At 41.7% G+C, this 19017-nt stretch overlaps 1 protein-coding gene across 1 annotated transcript in view; it reads right to left on the bottom strand.

The window, feature by feature from the left end:
• Positions 1–19017, bottom strand: part of ITPR3 (inositol 1,4,5-trisphosphate receptor type 3) — a 157914-nt gene that overhangs the window by 74707 nt on the left and 64190 nt on the right. The window contains exons 7-12 of the mRNA XM_044675277.1: positions 6258–6404; positions 5288–5383; positions 4217–4359; positions 3216–3315; positions 2905–3065; positions 2735–2768 (exon numbers count right to left, since the gene is read on the bottom strand). Of these exons, the coding sequence (XP_044531212.1) occupies positions 2735–2768; positions 2905–3065; positions 3216–3315; positions 4217–4359; positions 5288–5383; positions 6258–6404 (681 nt within the window). The remainder of the gene's footprint in view (positions 1–2734; positions 2769–2904; positions 3066–3215; positions 3316–4216; positions 4360–5287; positions 5384–6257; positions 6405–19017) is intronic.

Below are 19017 nucleotides of genomic sequence, written 5' to 3'. Positions count from 1 at the left end.
AGAGAGAGAGAGAGAGAGAGAGAGAGAGAGAGAGAGAGAGAGAGAGACAGGGACAGAGAGAGGGAGAGGAAGAGAGAGGGAGAGAGGGAGAGGGAGAGACAGACAGAGAGAAGGAGAGAGGAAGGAAGGAAAGAAGGAAGGGAGAGAGAAGTGTCCAAGAAGCAAACTATAAGCTCGTGCTCTTTGAAATAAAACTCTATGGGGTCACTCCCTGCTGAAAAATTTCCAGCAGTATGACAGCTCAATTTTTCATATTAGTAGGGTCAAACTCTTGATCCTCCTCCAACAACCCTCCACAAGTTGAGCCCAGCCTATCCTTCCCACTCTAGCTTCTACTGGCCCATCTGCACACTTTCCTGTAAAAGCAAGTAGATTTTCTCATTCCATACATGACTTTCCTCCTCACCTTTGTTTATGCAATTTCCTCTCCTTAGAACAACATTTCTCTCCTTTTGAACCTATATAATCCTAGTCATCTTTCAGAGTCCACCTCAAGTCCCACCTCAAATCAATTATTAAGAACTTTCTATGTTCCTATCAGACAGTTAGGTGGTGCAATCGGTAGAGTTCTGGGCCTGGAGTAAGACTCATCTTGCCAAATTCAAACTGAGCCTCTCTCACAGATTTCCCAGCTACGTGACCTTTAGCAAGTCATTTCACTGTTTCCCTCAGTTTCTTCATCTGTAAAGTGAGCTGGAGAAATGTCAAACCCCTCCAGTATCTTTGCCAAGAAGACCCCAAATGAAGAGTCAGGCTGAAACACCACCATTAAAGTGGGAATAATAATTAATATAGCTAGAGTTCTCACAACAGAGGCAGGTGATTGCATATGGAAGTTAAGGGAGAACTTAGAATCAAAGATGATTGTAGTTTGGCAAAGGCAGACTGGTAAATATTTAACAATTAGCTCTGAAAAAAAAAGACAACCATGTACTTGAGACATACTTTTAAAGTTTAATCTGCATTAATAAAATTTTATCCATTACTTTAAAAAAAATTTTTTAACAATAACTCTTTCTTTCTGTCTTAGAATCAGATACTAAATATCAGTTCTAAGGCAGAAAAGCAAAAAGGGCCAGGCAATAGGGTTAAGTGACTTGCCTAGGGTCAAACAGCTAGGAAGTATCTGAGGCCAGATTTTAACCTGGGACCCTCCACCTCTAGGCCTGGCTCTCAATCCATTGGGCCACCAAGCTTCCCTGGGATCTCTTTCTCCTCTGAGCTCCTATTAGCATTATGAATAGCCCAAAATGCCAACTTGGCATTCATCCCTTTCTGCCCTATAGTGTTATTTCTTTTTTCCTGCACAAATGGCCAAACATCACCGTTTAGATTGTAAGATCCTCCAGGGCAGGGGTTTTGTGTTATATACTCCTCAATATCCTTCTCTCTCTGTACATGAAACCACAGAATCTCAGAGCTGGAAAAGATCTAGGTCACCTCAAACCTGAGCAGGATTCTAGTCTAGGGCCATTTTCCACTCTACCCCTACTACTACTGCTGCTCCAGCCTTCAAAGTGGACCACCAGACCCAAGGAGAAGCCAAGCCATTCAGCTCTGCACACCCCATCTTCACCCATGCCATTTTCTGCCCTACCACCAAGATCCACCCTTCTTTTCTCTCCACCTCAAAGTCTGAGAACTAAAATCAAAGCAAAAGTACCAGGGGTGGTTAGGTGACTCAAAGGATAGAGCACCAGGCCTTAAGTCAGAAGGACAGAGGCTCACTTATGGCCTTAGACTATTCCTAGCTGAGTGACACCAGACAAGTCACTTAATCCCATTTGCCTAGACTTTAATATTCTTCTGCCTTGGAACCATTACTTATATTGATTCTGTGATAATGAGATTAAATCCATCTCACCCATTCTCAAATCTAATCACCAAAAGTGTAAACAACTCCACTTAACTCACAAGTTGGGAGGTCTGTGACCCATGTGTGCTAGAGTGACAAATCAGAATTTACTGACTGCCTCCTGGGCAGTCCTAAGAAAAGCGTCTGTTGTGATTAGACACGTTAACTAGGAGGAAGGCACAGGAAGTGACGCAAAAGAAGCCCCTTTAAAAGAGAGTTCAGTTCCTGTCTTGGACCTGAAGGACTTCTTCTTGTTCATGACTTGGACTTGGAAGAGCGCTGGACCTGGGACCCTGAGACCTTGGTGAGACTGTTCTTAAATCTTTCCTTTGGAATTTCACGTGGTGAGTGTAAAGACTAAATCTTCCTTGAACTTCTTTTAAGGAACTTCCCTTTCAAAAGAGACTCTGTGACTGAAATCTTTGCTTCATTCACCTCCGGGGCCCTCCAGCCCTCAGGCTCTCTGGCCGTGGGCTCAAGGATGGGCCTCACTTGACTGAGGACTAATTAGATCTGCCTGGGTTAAACTAGGCATGGATCAAATTATCTAGTGTGTTAGGTTACTTATTCTATCTTATCTTTCTTTCTGATTTTCATATTTTCTCTTCCTTTCCTCATTTGTAAATAAACATCAACAAAGGTCATTTTGACTTGAGCTTATTCTTTAATTGGGGATTGATAATTCTTCAATTCCCTGGTGACCAAACCTTTTAATATCCACCTAACCAAAAACCCCTTTTTACCCCTTACAATTCTAAGACAGAAGGTGAGGGTTTAACAAATGAACAAAAAACAAAATTATCATCATCTCTGGAAAGGACCTCCCACCTCTAGGTCTGGCTCTCAATCCACTGAACCACCCAGCTATCCCCTTATTACCTCTTTCTTAAGAGGCTTATCTTTCCCAGGCTCTCTTTTCAATGTGAATCAATGGACTGTCAACTTTATAATCTCCATTAATCCATTAAGGATGATTTTAAAAGAAAGGACATACAACTTATTGATTAAATTAAAAAAAATGAGTTGAAAATCCATCACCAGGGGGCTACCTGCGGTCATTCTGGCTGATGAAACCTTCATTGAGCTTCTCCACAGCACTGGCCAACATGGAACTGGCATCATTGGCAAAGTCAAGGTCTCGGATCTCAGACACGGGCACAGAGACAATGGCGAAGGCTTCTTTGTCTTCCTTGGTGGGGCAGGTGCCCAGCTGCAAGGGCCTGGAGTTAGCCTCATTCTCCCATCAAGGAATGACCCTTTCTCATGCCCTCCTCCATGATGCCCCTTAAGGAGCTATTCTCACTCTTTCCCCCTCCCTTCGTCCTCCCTTTCTCTCCTTTCCTAAGGGGCTGGGAGGTACCATGAGTCGGATGGGCCGCTCCTCCTCGATGTCAATGGGAACATTTGTGCTCTGGATCCAAGTGTTGGTGCAGAGATGGCGCAACCGGACATAGGAGTTTCTGGCACAGAAAGGGCAAAGATCAGACAAAGGTCATAAATCACAGAAAAGTCAATGGTCACCTAAAGGTCAGAGGACACCTGGGGAATGGGCAGAAACTCATAGGGTGAGGGAAAATGCAAGGTGGCATAGAAATGGTAGGTCAAAGGAGCAGCTATCATAGTAGATAGAGGGCCAGGCCTGGATTTGGCAGGATGTGGGTTGAAATCTGGTCTCAGACATTTCCTAATTGTGTGACCCTGAACAAGTCACTTAATCCTGATTGCCTAGCCCTTGCCACTCTTCTGTCTTAGAATCGATTCTAAGACAGAAGGTAACGTCTAAAAAAAGGTGGGGGGAGTAGATTATGATATAAACTCATCCTTGTCTAGCAATTTTTAATTTTCCAAAAAACCCTGTGAATTATGAGGTAGAAAGGACAGCTATCCTAATCTCTGTTTCACAGATGAGGAAATGGTTTAAAGAAGGTTTAAAGAAAGGAAATGATTTGATCAAAGTTACACAACTACCTGGTGAGAGAGATAATACTAGAACCCACTCTCAAGCCTTAACAACTTCCACATAATACAGATAGAGCAGAGGGCAGGGGATGTCCCAGCACCCAGAGTCCCATGGAGAAGCCGGGTCTTGCCACTATTAATCATCCTCCCCAAGCCCCCATTCTCTACCATAGGATACTAGACTTGGAGTCAGAAACACCTGAATTCACAACCTGCCTCTCAGATACAGGGTATCTAGGATATACTAGCTGTATGGTCTTAATCAAGTCACTTCACCTCTGTGACTCAGTTTCCTCATCAGTAAGTGCCCTTTTAGCTCTAAATCTATGATCTTATGATGATCCTATGATCCTCCTCTCAGGGCCAGGACTGGGGGAGGACAGAGTAATAGGGGATGCAAACCTAGGCACAAAAGAGTCAGTCTTCTGTAGCGTGGTAGGATCGAGCTCAAAGAGAGAAGCGATATCATTTCCGTGGGGCACAGCCACAAGTCGGTATTTGATCTTCTCACCAGCATTCCTTCGGCCAGTTCTTCCTTGGGACCCCTAAGAGAAATGTGACCTCCTAACACCTCCACCCTTCCTGTTCCCAGTGGCAGCACTGGCTGCAGAACGTTCTAGTCTCCTTTCTGTACCCCGTCACCTTCGGGGGGCCTGGAGCTCCCTTCCAGCTTCCTGCTCCCTGGCTGCAGAAGCCCTCTCCCCTCCAATCACCCAGCAAGCATCGATTAAGCACCTGCTCTATGCCAGGCACTGTTAGGAACACGACTAACAATAAAAATTTAAAAGGAAGAAGAAGAAGAAAACAGTCCTCGTCTTCATGCAGCTACTTACAGCTCCTGTAGCTTTTGGTTCCCCAGAATCACCCTTGTAGCTAGGATTTTCCTAGAAAAGGAACAAAGGATATTAACTGGTTTGCTCCATTTCCCTCAGTGAAATAATAAAAGCTAGTGTTTATATGGGCAGGGAGGTGGTGAAGTGGATTGAGAACCAAGCCTGCAGTTGAGAAAACCTGAGTTCAAATCTGACCTCACACACTTCCTAGCTGAGTGACCCCGAGTAAGTCACTTGACCCCCATTGCCTACCCTTACCACTCTTCTGCCTAGAATAATAATAATAATAATAATCAGTATTGTTTCTAAGACAGAAGGTAAGGGTTAAAAAACAAACAAACAAAAAACAGAGGTTCCCCCAGGCCTTTCCTCCCAGACTTCCTCCCAACATGTACACGTATGCACATGTTTGAACACACAGCCATAAGCTTGCCTACATCTAGATACACATCCACCTCTCTGCTGCTGCATACAGATTTGATGTGAGCGCATATGCGCACATGCCAGCACGCTTTGGCAGATGTGTAAATTCCTGCATATGGACAAACACCACCCATCCAAACCCATGTGCCCACAAATGCATCCTCATTTTACACAAACACACACACAACCTCAAATCATCTCTGCCTCCTTTCCTCACCTCTGCTGCCAGGTAATTGCCTGTGGCCAGGTGTTTGAAGCGGTACAGGCCATTCCAGTGGCCAGCCCCTCCTCGGCAGGGGTCGTGGTGGACAACCTAAGAAAGGAAGAACCACGGAGACCAGGCAAGGTAAAAGGTGTCGGGGAAAATACAGATCCAAAGGGCATGGGAAAATATAAAGCTAAGCCCTAGAGGGGCGAGGTCCCAGGGAATGCTGGTGCAAACAGGGGAGGGTGACCTTAAAAAGCTTGGACATTCCATTTCCTGTCCTTGGGGCTCCTGAAAGGGCTAGCTAGGGCTAGTGATTTTAGGGGTGCTGGCTTTTCTCCAATGGATTATAGAACAGAGAGGATGGGCACCTCAATAGCACAGCAGATAAGGTGTCAGACCTGAAGTTGGGAGGTCCTGGGTTCAAATCTGACTTCACACAGTTCCTAGCTGTGTGACCCTGGGCAAGTCACTTAACCCTGAATTGCCTAGCCCTGACAGCTCTTCTGCCTTGGTGCCATTACTTAGTATTCATTCAAAGACAGAAGGTAAGAGGTTTTTTTGTATTTTTTTTTAATTGATACTAAGATAGAAAGTACAGCTTTAAAAAAAAGAGATGGGGTATTTGGGTTCAGGGACCTGGGGCTTGAGGAATGAGAGGGGTCATGGATTACATTGGGGAGATGGAATCCAGAGAGCTGAGGAAGAAGGTAAGAGCTAAAGAAGGCTTTAGGGGAAAAGAGTAATAATTTGAGGGCTAGAGCTAGAAAAGGGTAAGCGTATAGGGCTGTCCCAACAGTCCAGGGTTCAAATAGATCTGTGGCCCTGGAATTAGAGCAATAATAATAACAATTTCTGGTATTGACATAATGCTTTAACACTAAAGGCACTTTGTACAAATGACCTGGGGATCAGATTAGTGGAGATGGATGTCAGAAACTGGGCTCTGGGGCTGTGGGAAGCTCCATCCTCAAGTTCTTACCTCCACCTCCCAGAGAGCATTGGAGCTGGTAGCTGATGTGGCGGACTGGCGAAGAGTGGTACGAAGGAATACTTGTAGCTTGCTCTTGTACTCATCACACGTCAGAAACTTCTCCTGCTCCGCGTGGAACAAGCGTACCACATCTCCCTGCAAAGGGGAAGGGGGGAAAAAAGAAAGGTTCAATGGGGGGCTTTTATGCAATAGTTCTAAGGCAACCCCCAAGCATAAAGGCTTCTTGCTGAAAGTAACACCCTGAGGAAGAGGCAATGCCTTCCACACTTTAGTCCATGGTGTAGGAATCTTTCTGTCTGTGCTTTATAGAATCACAGAATTTTAGAATTGAAAACAACTTCAGTGAACATCTTGTCCAAAAAGAATCACACTATAACCTACTAAACAAGTGACTTCTGCTTCTTTAGTAACAACTATTTAGTGCCTCTGCTGGAAGCCTTCCAACAAGGGGGACCCGACATCTCTTTAGGCAGCCCCTTCCATTTTTGGATGCCTATGTTATTGGGGGGGGGGCAGCTAGGTAGCACAGTGGATAAAGGACCAGACTAAAGGCAGCAAAACTCATCTTCATGAGTTCAAATCTGGCCTCCGACACTTACTACCTGTGTGACCCTGGGCAAGTCACTTAACCCTGTTTGATTCAATTCCTTATCAATAAAATGAGATGGACAAATAACCCTGTCAAGAAAACCTCAAATGGGGTCATGAAGAGTAGGACAATGAATGAAAAATGACTTAACAAAACACAAACTAGTTCATTAGGAAGCTTTCCCACCAACCCTAAACTGGCCTTTTCACAACTTTTCTCCATTGCTCCCGGTTCTGCCTTTTGGGACCAAACAGAACTCATCTGCTCCTTCTTTCACACATCAGCCATTCAAATCCTTAAAAGCCACCAGCATGCCTCCTCTGATTCCTCTCCTCTCCTGGGTAAATAAATCCCCAGTTCTTTCAATTGATCTTTGTGTCAAAGGCTCATGGCCCTAAAGCATCCCTGTTGCTTTTTTCTGAACATTCTCCAGTTTAATTAACCATGGTGATCGGAATCAAACACAGTGAGGTTCTTCAAAACAACACCCACTCAAGCAGCCATTTAAAAAGAAAAACTGTGCTACCCCAGGATGAGAAAATCTTGGAGGAACAACTTTTCAGCTCAGTAATCTAGGCCTTCATGTTTTGATCCTAGCCCACATTCCTACATTATCTCCCATGTTTGTCATTTTGGTGCTATCTGTGACCAACTGACAAATCTTCTCCCTCATTCCTCAGTCCAGTGAATTAGCTTCTGCTATATGCCAGGCACTTGGGATAAAAAGGAGAAATTAGAGTTCTTGCCCTCAAGGAACTTACATCCTGCCAGGTAAGACAATAAAAAACAAATACAAAGTAAGGAAGGCACTAGCACCTAAGGGGAATTAAGAAAGGACTCCCAGAGGAGGTGGTATTTGAGCTGAGTTTTCTTTGAAGGAAACCCTGGATTTTTAAGAGAAGCACTGAAGATTACACCCTGAGCGTGGAGGAAATACATGAACTAATATAACAACATACTTCCTTAGACCTCAACTCTCTGACAAATGTACAAAATTTTAAAAAATCTTTGAGGAATCGGAGTTTATCATCTACTTTTACAGTAGGGATTTAACAAAAGTAAAATAGATTAAGAAGAGGTGGAAAGAATACACAGAAAAATTATATGAGAAAGATCTTAATGTCAACAATAATCACAAAGCTATGGTTACAGATCTAGAGCCAGACATGATGGTGTGTAAATGGAATTAGCTCAAGCCCATTAAAACTCCAGCCACCAGAGATAATGTCATCCCCACCTCCCTTAGTGGGGAAGGGAGATGAGTTACCCACACGTGACAATAAGTAACAAATCAAGAACAAGGGACGGCCCTTTGGGCAGTCAAAATCAGTGTAGAGGCTGCCATTTGCCCACTTGAATTAGAGGTGGACCCCCAGGAAGTGACAAAAGACACTATCTCTTTAAATATGTTGGTAACTTGCTGTGGAGCAGTTGGCGCTTTGAACTTGGTGCTGAAGGATCTCTGCTGAGACCTCAGGCTGCTTCCCCTCTGAATTGTCACGCGGGTAAGTTAGGCTGACTTCCTTGGCCTACCTTGGCGTTTCCAGAATCTCTGCCTCAAGCAGGCTTCTTTGCCTCTCTAATTGCTAAGGCCTTGTGACCAGTAGCCTAGTTTAATTAGCCTTTTAACCTCCTCTCGGTCCGGCCTCTGCCGGCCCGGGCCGGCCTTTCCCTCTCTCTATTTCCCTACCTTCTACCTTCCCAAATTTGTAAATAAACTACCATAAAAACCTTCCTGACTTGGGTCTATTTTAATTATGGAATCAATCTAGATCTGATTGATTCCTGGCGGCCACACCTTAATATATATCTATATAATATCTAATTTTTTCCCTATTACAATGGATAATGAAGTCCACTGGGCCTTGGGAAGTATTGCTAACAATATTGCTAATAGTAGAGGTGACAGAATTCCAGCTGGGCAATTTAAAATCCTAAAAGAAGGGGCAGCTGGGTAGCTCAGGGGATTGAATGCCAGACCTAAAGACAGGAGAGGTCCTAGGTTCAAATCTGACCTCAGACACTTCCTAGCTGTGTGACCCTGGGCAAGTCACTTAACCCCCACTGCCTAGCCCTTACCATTCTTCTGCCTTGGAACCAATACACAGTATTGATTCCAAGACAGAAAATAAGGGTTTAAAAAAATCCTAAAAGATGCTGCTACTAAAGCAGCATGGTACTACTATACCACACTCAAGGGCAGCAAGGTGGTATAATGGATAGAGCCAGGCCTGGAGATGGGAAGTCCTGGGTTCAAATATGCCCTCAGATACTTCTTAGCTGTGTGACCCTAGGCAAGTCACTTTACCCTATAAAACAAATGACTTTCTCAAGAGGCAGTATTTCTTAATTTTAAAATAATTTAAGTGACTGGCTAAGACGTCCTAATTATAGTTAAAGGATTCTCTTGAATTCTCCAAAGACTCTAGAAATTCCTAGCCCTGGTACCTATATGCACTTTGGGAAGCTCCACCTTTGAAATCCCAAGACATCTCTATTGACAAATAGCTAACTAGGAGGTGGTCCAGGAAACCCTCAGCCTTTCTTCACATTGACAGATGGACAGGTGTAAGTTTATCTTGTATGCTAGAAAGGAATCATTGTAAAACCTTCCTCTTAGTCAGAATCTGTGAAAGGAATATGTTCCAAAGGGCAAAAAGAGTGAAAATATCTGGAGACTGAATAGTGCCTGAGGTCCACAGCAAATCTCCAATATACAGGAACTGATTTGGGGCCTTTCTACTCTAAAACCCTGAGTGAGAATTAATACAGCATATGAAAAATAAATTGTCACGCCCATTTGCTCAGCCATTGCCCTTCTGTCTTAGAGTTGTTACTAAGTCATTACTAACACACAAATGCTAGTAAATTTAGAAAACCCAACAGTGATCAATGAATTGGAAAAGATCGGTTTATGTCCTAATCCTAAAGAAGGGTAATGCCAAAAAATGCTTGAATTACTGAACAATTGCATTCATTTCACATGCCAACAAGGTTATGCTTAAGATTCTACAAGCGAGGTTTCAGCAATATGTGAAATCACCAGAAGAATTGGTAATACCAAGAATTACCAAAAGAGCAGGCTGGTTTTTGAAGAGGTAGAAGAACTAGAGACCAAATTGCCAACATATACTGGATTATAGAGAAAGCAAGAGAGTTACAGAAAAACAATCACGTCTGCTTCCCTTTCTAGACTAAAGCTTTTGAGTGTGTGGATCACAACACAATACAGCAAGTCTTTAAAAAGATGGAAGTACCAGATCATCTTATTTATTTTTTCTAAAGAACCTGTAGGCCAACCAAAAGCAGTAATTAGAACTGAACACAGAACACTGATTGGTTTAAGATTAGAAAAGGATATGAGGCAGTTAGGAGTCAGGAGGACATAGACTGAAATCTGACCCAAGACATTTCTTACATAGACTGAAATCTGACCCAAGACATTTCTTAGCTGTATGACCCTGAGCAAGTCACTTAACTCTGATTGCCTAGTCTCATAGTGAAACAAAAGGCAAGGGTTTAAAAAGAATTCGAAAAGGAATATGAGGAGGTTATATATTATCACCTTATTTACTTATATGCAGAGTACATCACATGAAATCCAAACTAGACAAATCAAAAGCCAGAATTAAAGTTGCTAGGAGAAATATCAACAGTCCCAAATATGCAGATATTAGCAATCTGATGACAAAAAGTGAAGAAAAATTAAGAAGCCTCTTGATTAGAATGACAGAAGAGAACATAAAAGCTGGCTTGGAGCTTAACATCAAAAATTCTAAGATCATGTCTACTAGTCCCATCACTTCCTGGCAAATGGAGAAGAAATGGAAGAAGTATCTGGTTTTATGTTCTTAGGCTTAAAGATCACTGCAGATGGTGTCTATAACCATGAAATTAAAAAATGCTTGCTCCTTGGAAGGAAAACTATGGCAAATCTGGATAGCATACAAAAAGGCAGAGATATCACCTTGCTAGCAAAGGCACTTAAGACTGATGTTATGGCTTTTCCAGTAGCAATGTAGAGTTCTGAGAATTGGACTATTTTGGAGCTGAACACAGCAGAATTGATGCTTTTGAATTGTCATGCTGGAGAAGACTTTTGAGAGTCCCTTGGGTGGCAAGGAAATCAAATCAATCAATGCTTGCTTTAAATAAAAAAATAAAAAAAAAAAACAACCTTTTACTTTCCACCTTAGAATCAATACTAAGTATTGGTTCCAAGACAGAAGAGAGCTAAGGGCTAGGCAACTGGGATTAAATGACTCACCCAAGGTCACACAGCTAGGAAGCGTCTGAGGCCATATTTGAACCCAGGATCTTGTTCTCAATCCACTGAACCACCTCACTGCCCCAAATCAGTCAATACTTAAAGAAATTAATTCAGACTATTCATTGGAAAGTCAAAAACTAAAGCTGAAGCTTAAATAATTTGGCCACATAATGAGAAGACAGCACTTATTGGAAAAGACTTTAATGTCAGGAATGTTTCGAGGCAAAAAGGAGAAGGGGATGGCTGAGGACGAAATGGATAGATAGTGTCATAGAAACAACAAACATGAACTTGGACAGACTTCAATAGATAATGGAGGAGTGAAGGGCCTGGTATGCTATGGTCAATGGGATCAGAAAGAACCGGACATGACTAAGAGATAGAACAACAACATCCACTTGTATCTATAACTTCTTTTTATAAAATATTTCCCATCAGAGCAGCTGGGTGGCTCAATGGTTTGAGAGCCAGGCCTAGAGACAGGAAGTCCTGGTTTAAAATCTGGCCTCAGACACTTCCTAGCTGTGTGACCTTGGGCAAGTCACTTAACTCCCATTGCCTAGCCCTTTCTGTTCTTCTGCCTTAGAGCCAATACACAGACAGAAGGTAAAGGCTTAAAAATAAAATAAAATAAAATAAAATAAAATAAAATAAAATTTCCCAGATGTTTGTTACATACAACTTATCCTTTGCAAGTTTGTAGTTATGTATCCACAACTGAAATAGATTTTTGCCAACTTCGACAGACCGTTTTATAGTTTTCTAGTGTACCTGTCATATAATATTATATAGTGTTACAGCTCTCTGTATCCCTTTGAGTTCTTTGGACTATTTTATAACTTTCTAATATACTTTATACAATACAATATTATGTATTGTTATAGCTCTCAGCTCTCTGTTGGTAGCCTTTTGAGTTCCACAAAGGCAGGAAATATTTTATCTAAACTTTATATCTTCCCAGTGCCTAGGGCAGTAACCTCTGTATACAGAAGACACTCAATAAATGTCTGACTATTGTTAATTCCTTTTTTGCACCTTAGAATAATAATCAAAAAATACTAGAAAGTATAGGAATAGAAGGACCTTTCCTAAAAATAACAAACAGTATATATCTAACAGCAAGCATTATATGCAATGAGGATAAACTAGAAGCCTTCCCAATAAGATCAGGAGTGAAATAAGGATGCCCATTGTCAACTCTTTTATTTAACATTGTACTAGAAACACTAGCAGTAGCAATTAGAGAAGAAAAAGAAATTGGAGGTATTAAAATAGGCAATGAGGAGACTAAGCTATCACTCTTTGCAGATGATATGATGTTCTACTTAAAAAAACCTAGAGAATCAACTAAAAAGCTAGTAGAAATAATCAACAACTTTAGCAAAGTTGCAGGATACAAAATAAATGCACATAAATCATCACCATTTCTATATATTTCCAACACATCACAGCAGCAAGAGTTAGAAAAAGAAACACCATTTAAAATCACCCTAGACAACATAACATACTTAGGAATCTATCTACCAAAACAAACTCAGGAATTATATGAAAACAACTACAAAACACTTTCCAAACAATTAAAACTAGATCTAAACAATTGGAAAGCCATTGATTGCTCATGGGTAGGTCGAGCTAACAATAAAAATGACAATTCTACCCAAATTAATTTACCTATTTAGTGCCATACCTATCAAACTACCAAAAAACTTTTTTACTGAATTAGAAAAAGCTATAACAAAGTTCATTTGGAAGAAAAAAAGATCAAGAATATCAAGGGAAATAATGAAAAAAAAAAGTGAAGGAAGGTGACCCAGCAGTACCAGATAGTAAACTATACTATAAAGCAGCAATCATCAAAACAATATGGTACTGGCTAAGAGACAGAAGGGAGGATCAGTGGAAGAGACTAGGGGTAAGCGACCTCAATAAGACGGTATATGATAAACCCAAAGAGCCCAACTTTTGGGACAAAAATCCACTATTTGACAAACATTGTTGGGAAAATTGGAAAACAATATGGGAGAGATTATGTTTAAACCAACATCTCACACCCTACACCAAGATAAATTCAGAATGGGTGAATGACTTGAATATAAAGAAGGAAACTATAAGTAAATTAAGTGAACGCAGAATAGTATACCTGTCAGATCTATGGGAAAGAGAAAAATTTTTAAACCAAGCAAGAGTTGGAAAAAATTACAAAATGTAAAATAAATAATTTTGATTGTATTAAATTTAAAAAGTTTTTGTACAAACAAAAACAATGCAACCAAAATCAGAATGGAAACAATAAATTGGGAAAAAATCTTTATAATAAAAAACCCTGACAGAGGTCTAATTATTCAAATATACAAGGAGCTAAATCAATTGTTTAAAAAATCAAGCCATTCCCCAATTGATAAATGGGCAAGGGACATGAATAGGCAATTTTCAGATAAAGAAATCAAAACTATCAATAAGCACATGAGAAAGTATTCTAAATTTCTAATAATTAGAGAAATGCAAATCAAAACAACTCTGAGGTACCACCTCACACCTAACAGATTGGCTAAAATGATAGCAGGGGAGAGTAATGAATGTTGGAGGGGATGTGGCCAAATTGGGACATTAATGCATTGCTGGTGGAGTTGTGAACTGTTCCAACCATTCTGGATGGCAATTTGGAACTATGCCCAAAGAGCTCTAAAAGATTGCCTGCCCTTCGACCCAACTATACCATTGCTGGGTTTGTACCCCAAAGAGATCATAGATAAAAAGACTTGTACAAAAATATTTATAGCCATGCTTTTTGTGGTGGCAAAAAACTGGAAAACGAGTGTGTGCCCTTCAATTGGGGAATGGCTAAACAAATTGTGGCATATGCTGGTGATGGGATATTACTGTGCCCAAAGGAATAAAGAACTGGAGGAATTCCATGTGAACTGGAAAGACCTCCAGGAATGATGCAGAGTGAAAGGAGCAGAGCCAGAAGAACATTGTACACAGAGACTGGGTAAAATCGAATGTAATGGGACGTCTGTACTAGCGGCAATGCAGTGACCCAGGACAGTTCTGAGGGATTTATGGTAAAGATGCTACCCACATTCAGAGGAAGAACTACAGGAGAGGAAACACAGAAGAAAAACAACTGCTTGAACACATGGGTTGATGCGGACATGATTAGAGATGTATACTTGAAACGACCACCCCAATGCAACTATCAATAATATGGAAATAAGTCTTGATTGATGACAACATGTTAAAACCAGTGGAAATGCTCATCGGCTATGGGGGTGAGGGGGTTGAAGAGGAAAGTAAAAACATGAATCATGTAACCATGGAAAAGTTTTCTAAAAAATAAAATTAAAAAAAAAATGATAATAGTCAAGCTGTTCTAGACACTATTTCCCAAATTTTTTGCAACCTCTTCAACTTTGCCCCTTGTTTCCTCCACTGGGAGCACCTATCCCACATCTCTGCTGAAATCCTAACCATCATTCAAGATTCAGCTCAAATAGCACAATTCTCACAAAGCCTTCCTTGCATGAAGTGATCTCTCCGTTGTCAGAGTTCACATGGCATTGTGTTTGTGCTTCTCTTACGACACTAATCACTTTCTGCCCCATGCATTGTGCGTGTTTGTGAGTGTGCTTTATTCCCAATACTGGATTGTCAGTTCCTTGAGAATAAAGACCATTTATTAGTCACCTGTGGGTTCCTCACAGGGCCTGTCTGTGTTTTTCTAGGCTTCTGTCCAACAGGCTATTGGTTACCTAACCACATCCTTTCCTACTGCTTGGGACCCCCTCCATTCTGCCCAGCACCCTTCCTGGCACCTCCCATTTCTGGAAGTCTTCTTATTCCAGGGTAGAAGCTTCCAGTTTGTTTGCTTTTCCCCAGTGATTGATGCTTCTCTGCCTGTGACTTTGTGGAAAATAAACCAGGCTGGCCTGAGAAAAAGACCCTTCTCTTCTCTATAAAATACCCATGAGTTGGGCAAGCTGTCCTGTGACAGGAGATCTGGACCACTGAGCTCTCCTTTTTTCCTCCCATTGTCTGGAGCCCATTATACCTGAGGCTCTCTGGCAAGCACATCACTGGTTGTATCCCTTCCCAATCCTGCTCTGGAGTTCATAGTATCATATATCTAGAGCTGGAAGGGCCCTCAGAGGACAACTAGTCCAACCCCTCATTTCACAAATGAGGAAACTGAAGCCTGTTGTTCAGTTGTTCCAGTTGTGTCTGACTTTACCCAACTCCATTTGGAGTTTTCCTGGCAGAGATACTGAAATGGTTTGCCATTTCCTTCTCCAGCTCATTTTACAAATGAGGAAACTGAGGCAAAAAGGACAGAGTGGCTTGTCCAGGGTCACATAGATAGGAAATGTCTGAGACTAGATTTGAATTCAGGTCTTTCTGACTCCAGGCCTGGCAGCACCATTTGGCTTCCCAAAAACTGAAGCCTCTGGGTTTAAATGATTTGCCCATGGTCAGTCACATGGTTAGTAAGTGTTTGAGACAGGATACGAACCTAGGACTTTCTGATTCTGTGTCTAGCACTTGATCATACCAAATACTCTCTAGGAGCAAAAAAAAAAAAAAAAAAAAATCTGATTGGTTTTCATACTCCAGAGGTCACCGAGATCATACTCAAAAGAGAGTGAGAGACAGGTGCATGGATTTAGCAATCAATAGGTAAGAATGCATACATCCTTTCCTGGACCAGGGACAATAAGAGATAAAAAAATAGAAACCCCTGCCCTTGAGAAGCCCAGGGCCTGGGTCAGAGGGAGAGATTATATATATGCATGAACCAAATAAAGAAAACATGGAATTGGGCTGAATTTCTTCTTACAGTCCAAAAATATATTCGGAAAAATAAAGTACATGGGCAGGGAAGTTTTCAGTTAGGGAATGCTTTGTATTCTTATGAATGTAACTCGGTTCTTTTTACATTTGAGAAATGAGTCCTTTGTCTGAGATATCTGCTGTAAAATTTTCCCCCAATTTGTTGTTTCCCTTCTAATCTTGGTTGCATTGGTTTTGTTTGTACAAAACCTTTTTAATTTAATGTAATCCTAATCATCCGTTTCATTTTTTGTTATATTCTCTGTCTTATTTGGCCATAATTTCTTCTCTTATCCTAAATCTAACAGGTAAACTTTTCCACTTTCCCCTAACTTGTTTATGGTATCACCCTTTATTTCTAGAAGTCAGGAAAGTCTTCCTGGAAGAGGTGGAATTTGAGATGAGTCTTAAAGTCTGGAAGTAGTTGAAATAGGTGGGAATTCCAAGAAAAAGAAGAACAGGAGTCTAGAAGCTAGTGGCTGCAGGAGATAGAGGGCTGGGCCTGGAATCAGTTCAAATCTGACCTCATTCACTAGTTGGATGTGGTCCTGGGCAAGTCACTTAACCTCTGTCAGCCTCCATTTCCTCATCTGTAAAATTGAGTTAATAATAGCTACTATCTCCCAGGGTTGTTGTGAGAAGCAAATGAGAGAAACATTGTAAAGCACTTTGCAAACTTTCAAGTGCTACATAAATGCCAGGCATTTTATTACTATTATTATTTGGGAAGGTGTTGGAGACATCCTAGATCTCCCAGTGGGAGGATGCGGTCAGATTTTGGAGAACTCGAAAAAGGAGAGGGGTCAGGCTAGAAGCATCGGAGACCTCCCAGGGTGGGAGAAGTGATGAAAGTGTGATTGTGCCAGAGGGTGTTAATTATTTACACTGGCTTGTTGAAATTTAGCTCATCAATCAGGCTCTTTTTCCAGACTGTTAAGTAAGTTGCACAGATACTGGTTTACACCTTTACCTTGGAATCTTAGGTTTACTTGGGTCTACTCTTCAGTTCCATTTTCTTTTTTTTTTTTTTTTTAAACTCTTACTTTTGATCTTGGAATCAATACTGTGCATTGGTTCTAAGGCAGAAGAGCAATAGGTAAGGGCTAGGCAGTGAAGGTTAAGTGACTTGTCCAGGATCACACAACTAGAAAGTGTCTGAATTCAGATTTTTGAACCCAGATCCTCCCCTGTCTAGGCCTGGCTCTCTAGCTGCCCCCCAGGTCCACATTCAGTCAGTTCTCTTCACAGACACTCTGAATCTTTCTTAGTGGTGTTATCTTCCCAAGAAAAAAAAATACAAAAATCACTTGAGCTGGGCTCTCTTTCCTTCCTGTCCTTTTGGCTTCTAAACTTTTTCTAATGGCTTCTCTCAGAAGGAATAATCAGTTCATTTCATTATTGAAGCATTAAGTTGATGTCTTTTGCTTTTGTTGATGGTAATATTCGGTCATTTTCTGTCATGTCCAACTCTTTGTGACCCCATTTGGAGTTACCTTGGAAAAGATTCTGGAGTGATTTGCCATCTCCTCCAGCTCATTTTACAGATGAGAAAACTGAAGCAGAGGGTTAAGTAATTTGCCCAGGATCACCCAGCTAGTATGTGTCTGAGACTGGATTTGAACTTGGGGAAAATGAGTCTTCTTGAGTCCAGGCTCTATGTACTGCACCCTTTTTGTTTTTATGTCAGTCATTTAGAAATATTACCCCTCACCTCCATCCTGTAACAGATGCTCCACTCTTGTAGCAAAGAGAAATAAATAAGCAAAACTGGCAAATTCAATGACCTTGTCTGGCAGCGTATACAGGATGATGTACCCATAGTCCCCAGACTCTCCACTGAAAGGAAAAAAGTGCTTCCTCATCTCTTTTCAGGGGCCAAGATTTGGAATTACAATTACTAAGCATCTGGCCTCCTTTTTCTATTCTTATTTACATTTCAATCAGCTCACTCTGCAGTATGATATCATTTCTTTTCAAAGTTTCTATTTTTTTCCTCAGTTATGACCACTCCCCTCCTCAAAGAGTTTATGCATTTGGACTCTTCTGGAAGGACTGTCACCTCACCCACTTGTTAAATAAAACTCTCTTAGTTCAAATATAAGCATATCAGAAGCCTTGTTTCTATAATGATTACATCTCCCTGAGCTGGGCAGGGTTGCCATCAAATCCCATTCATTTGGGAGGGGGTGCTTTCTGCCATGGAAGCACAGGGCAAAAGGCATAAGTTGTGACATAAGATCATTGCTGGGGGAGGGGGAAGAAGGAAAGTGATAATAATAAAACACCAGAAAGACAATTACAGGGAAAAGAATAGAATTACAAAAACTTTGCATAAGAACTAAGGAAAAGAAAGGCCATGGGGCAACTAGGTGGCCAGTGGATAGAGTTAGGCCTAGAGACAAGAAGTCCTGGGTTCAAACTTGCCCTCAGACATTTCCTAGCTTAATCCCGATTGTCTAGGGTCCCAGAGATGGCAAACCTTTTAAAGACCTTTAGAGACTGCCATGCCCTGCCCACTAGAGACCACATGCCATGCCCAGCCATACGCACCCACACAGGGGAGGGAAGATGTGCTCCCATTGGGCTGCTAGGCAGAGGGGTGGATGAAGTAAGGAATGTCCTCAGCAAATGTAGAGAGAAGGAAGGGAGTGGCCTAAGTGCTCTGCTCCCCTCCAGCTCTGCGGCCTGTGAACTGCCTACCTTAACCCCAGTGCACTCCCATTGGGCTGCTAGGCAGAGGGGCAGGGAGTATGAAAAAATGCCCTCAGGCAAGGTGGAGAGGGGGAGGGGAGCAGCTCTGCCGGGGTTCCTCTGCCTTTCTAATAACAAACTGGAGGGGCATCCCAAGTGTCCACAAAGAGGGCTTTGTAGAGGTTTGCCATCGTAGGCCTAGGCCTTACTGCTCTTTGGCTTTGGAACAGATACTTGGTATTTAATAATTCTAATAGGCAGGGAGGAAGGGAATGAGGGAGGGATGGAAGAAGAGAAGGAAGGAAGGAAGGAAGGAAGGAAGGAAGGAAGGAAGGAAGGAAGGAAGGAAGGAAGGAAGGAAGGAAGGAAGG

Source organism: Gracilinanus agilis, chromosome 4 (assembly GCF_016433145.1).
Source record: "Gracilinanus agilis isolate LMUSP501 chromosome 4, AgileGrace, whole genome shotgun sequence".
Taxonomy (NCBI): domain Eukaryota; kingdom Metazoa; phylum Chordata; class Mammalia; order Didelphimorphia; family Didelphidae; genus Gracilinanus; species Gracilinanus agilis.
The sequence above is the reverse complement of the archived record's forward strand: the minus strand, read 5'-3'. Positions and strand labels throughout refer to the sequence as shown.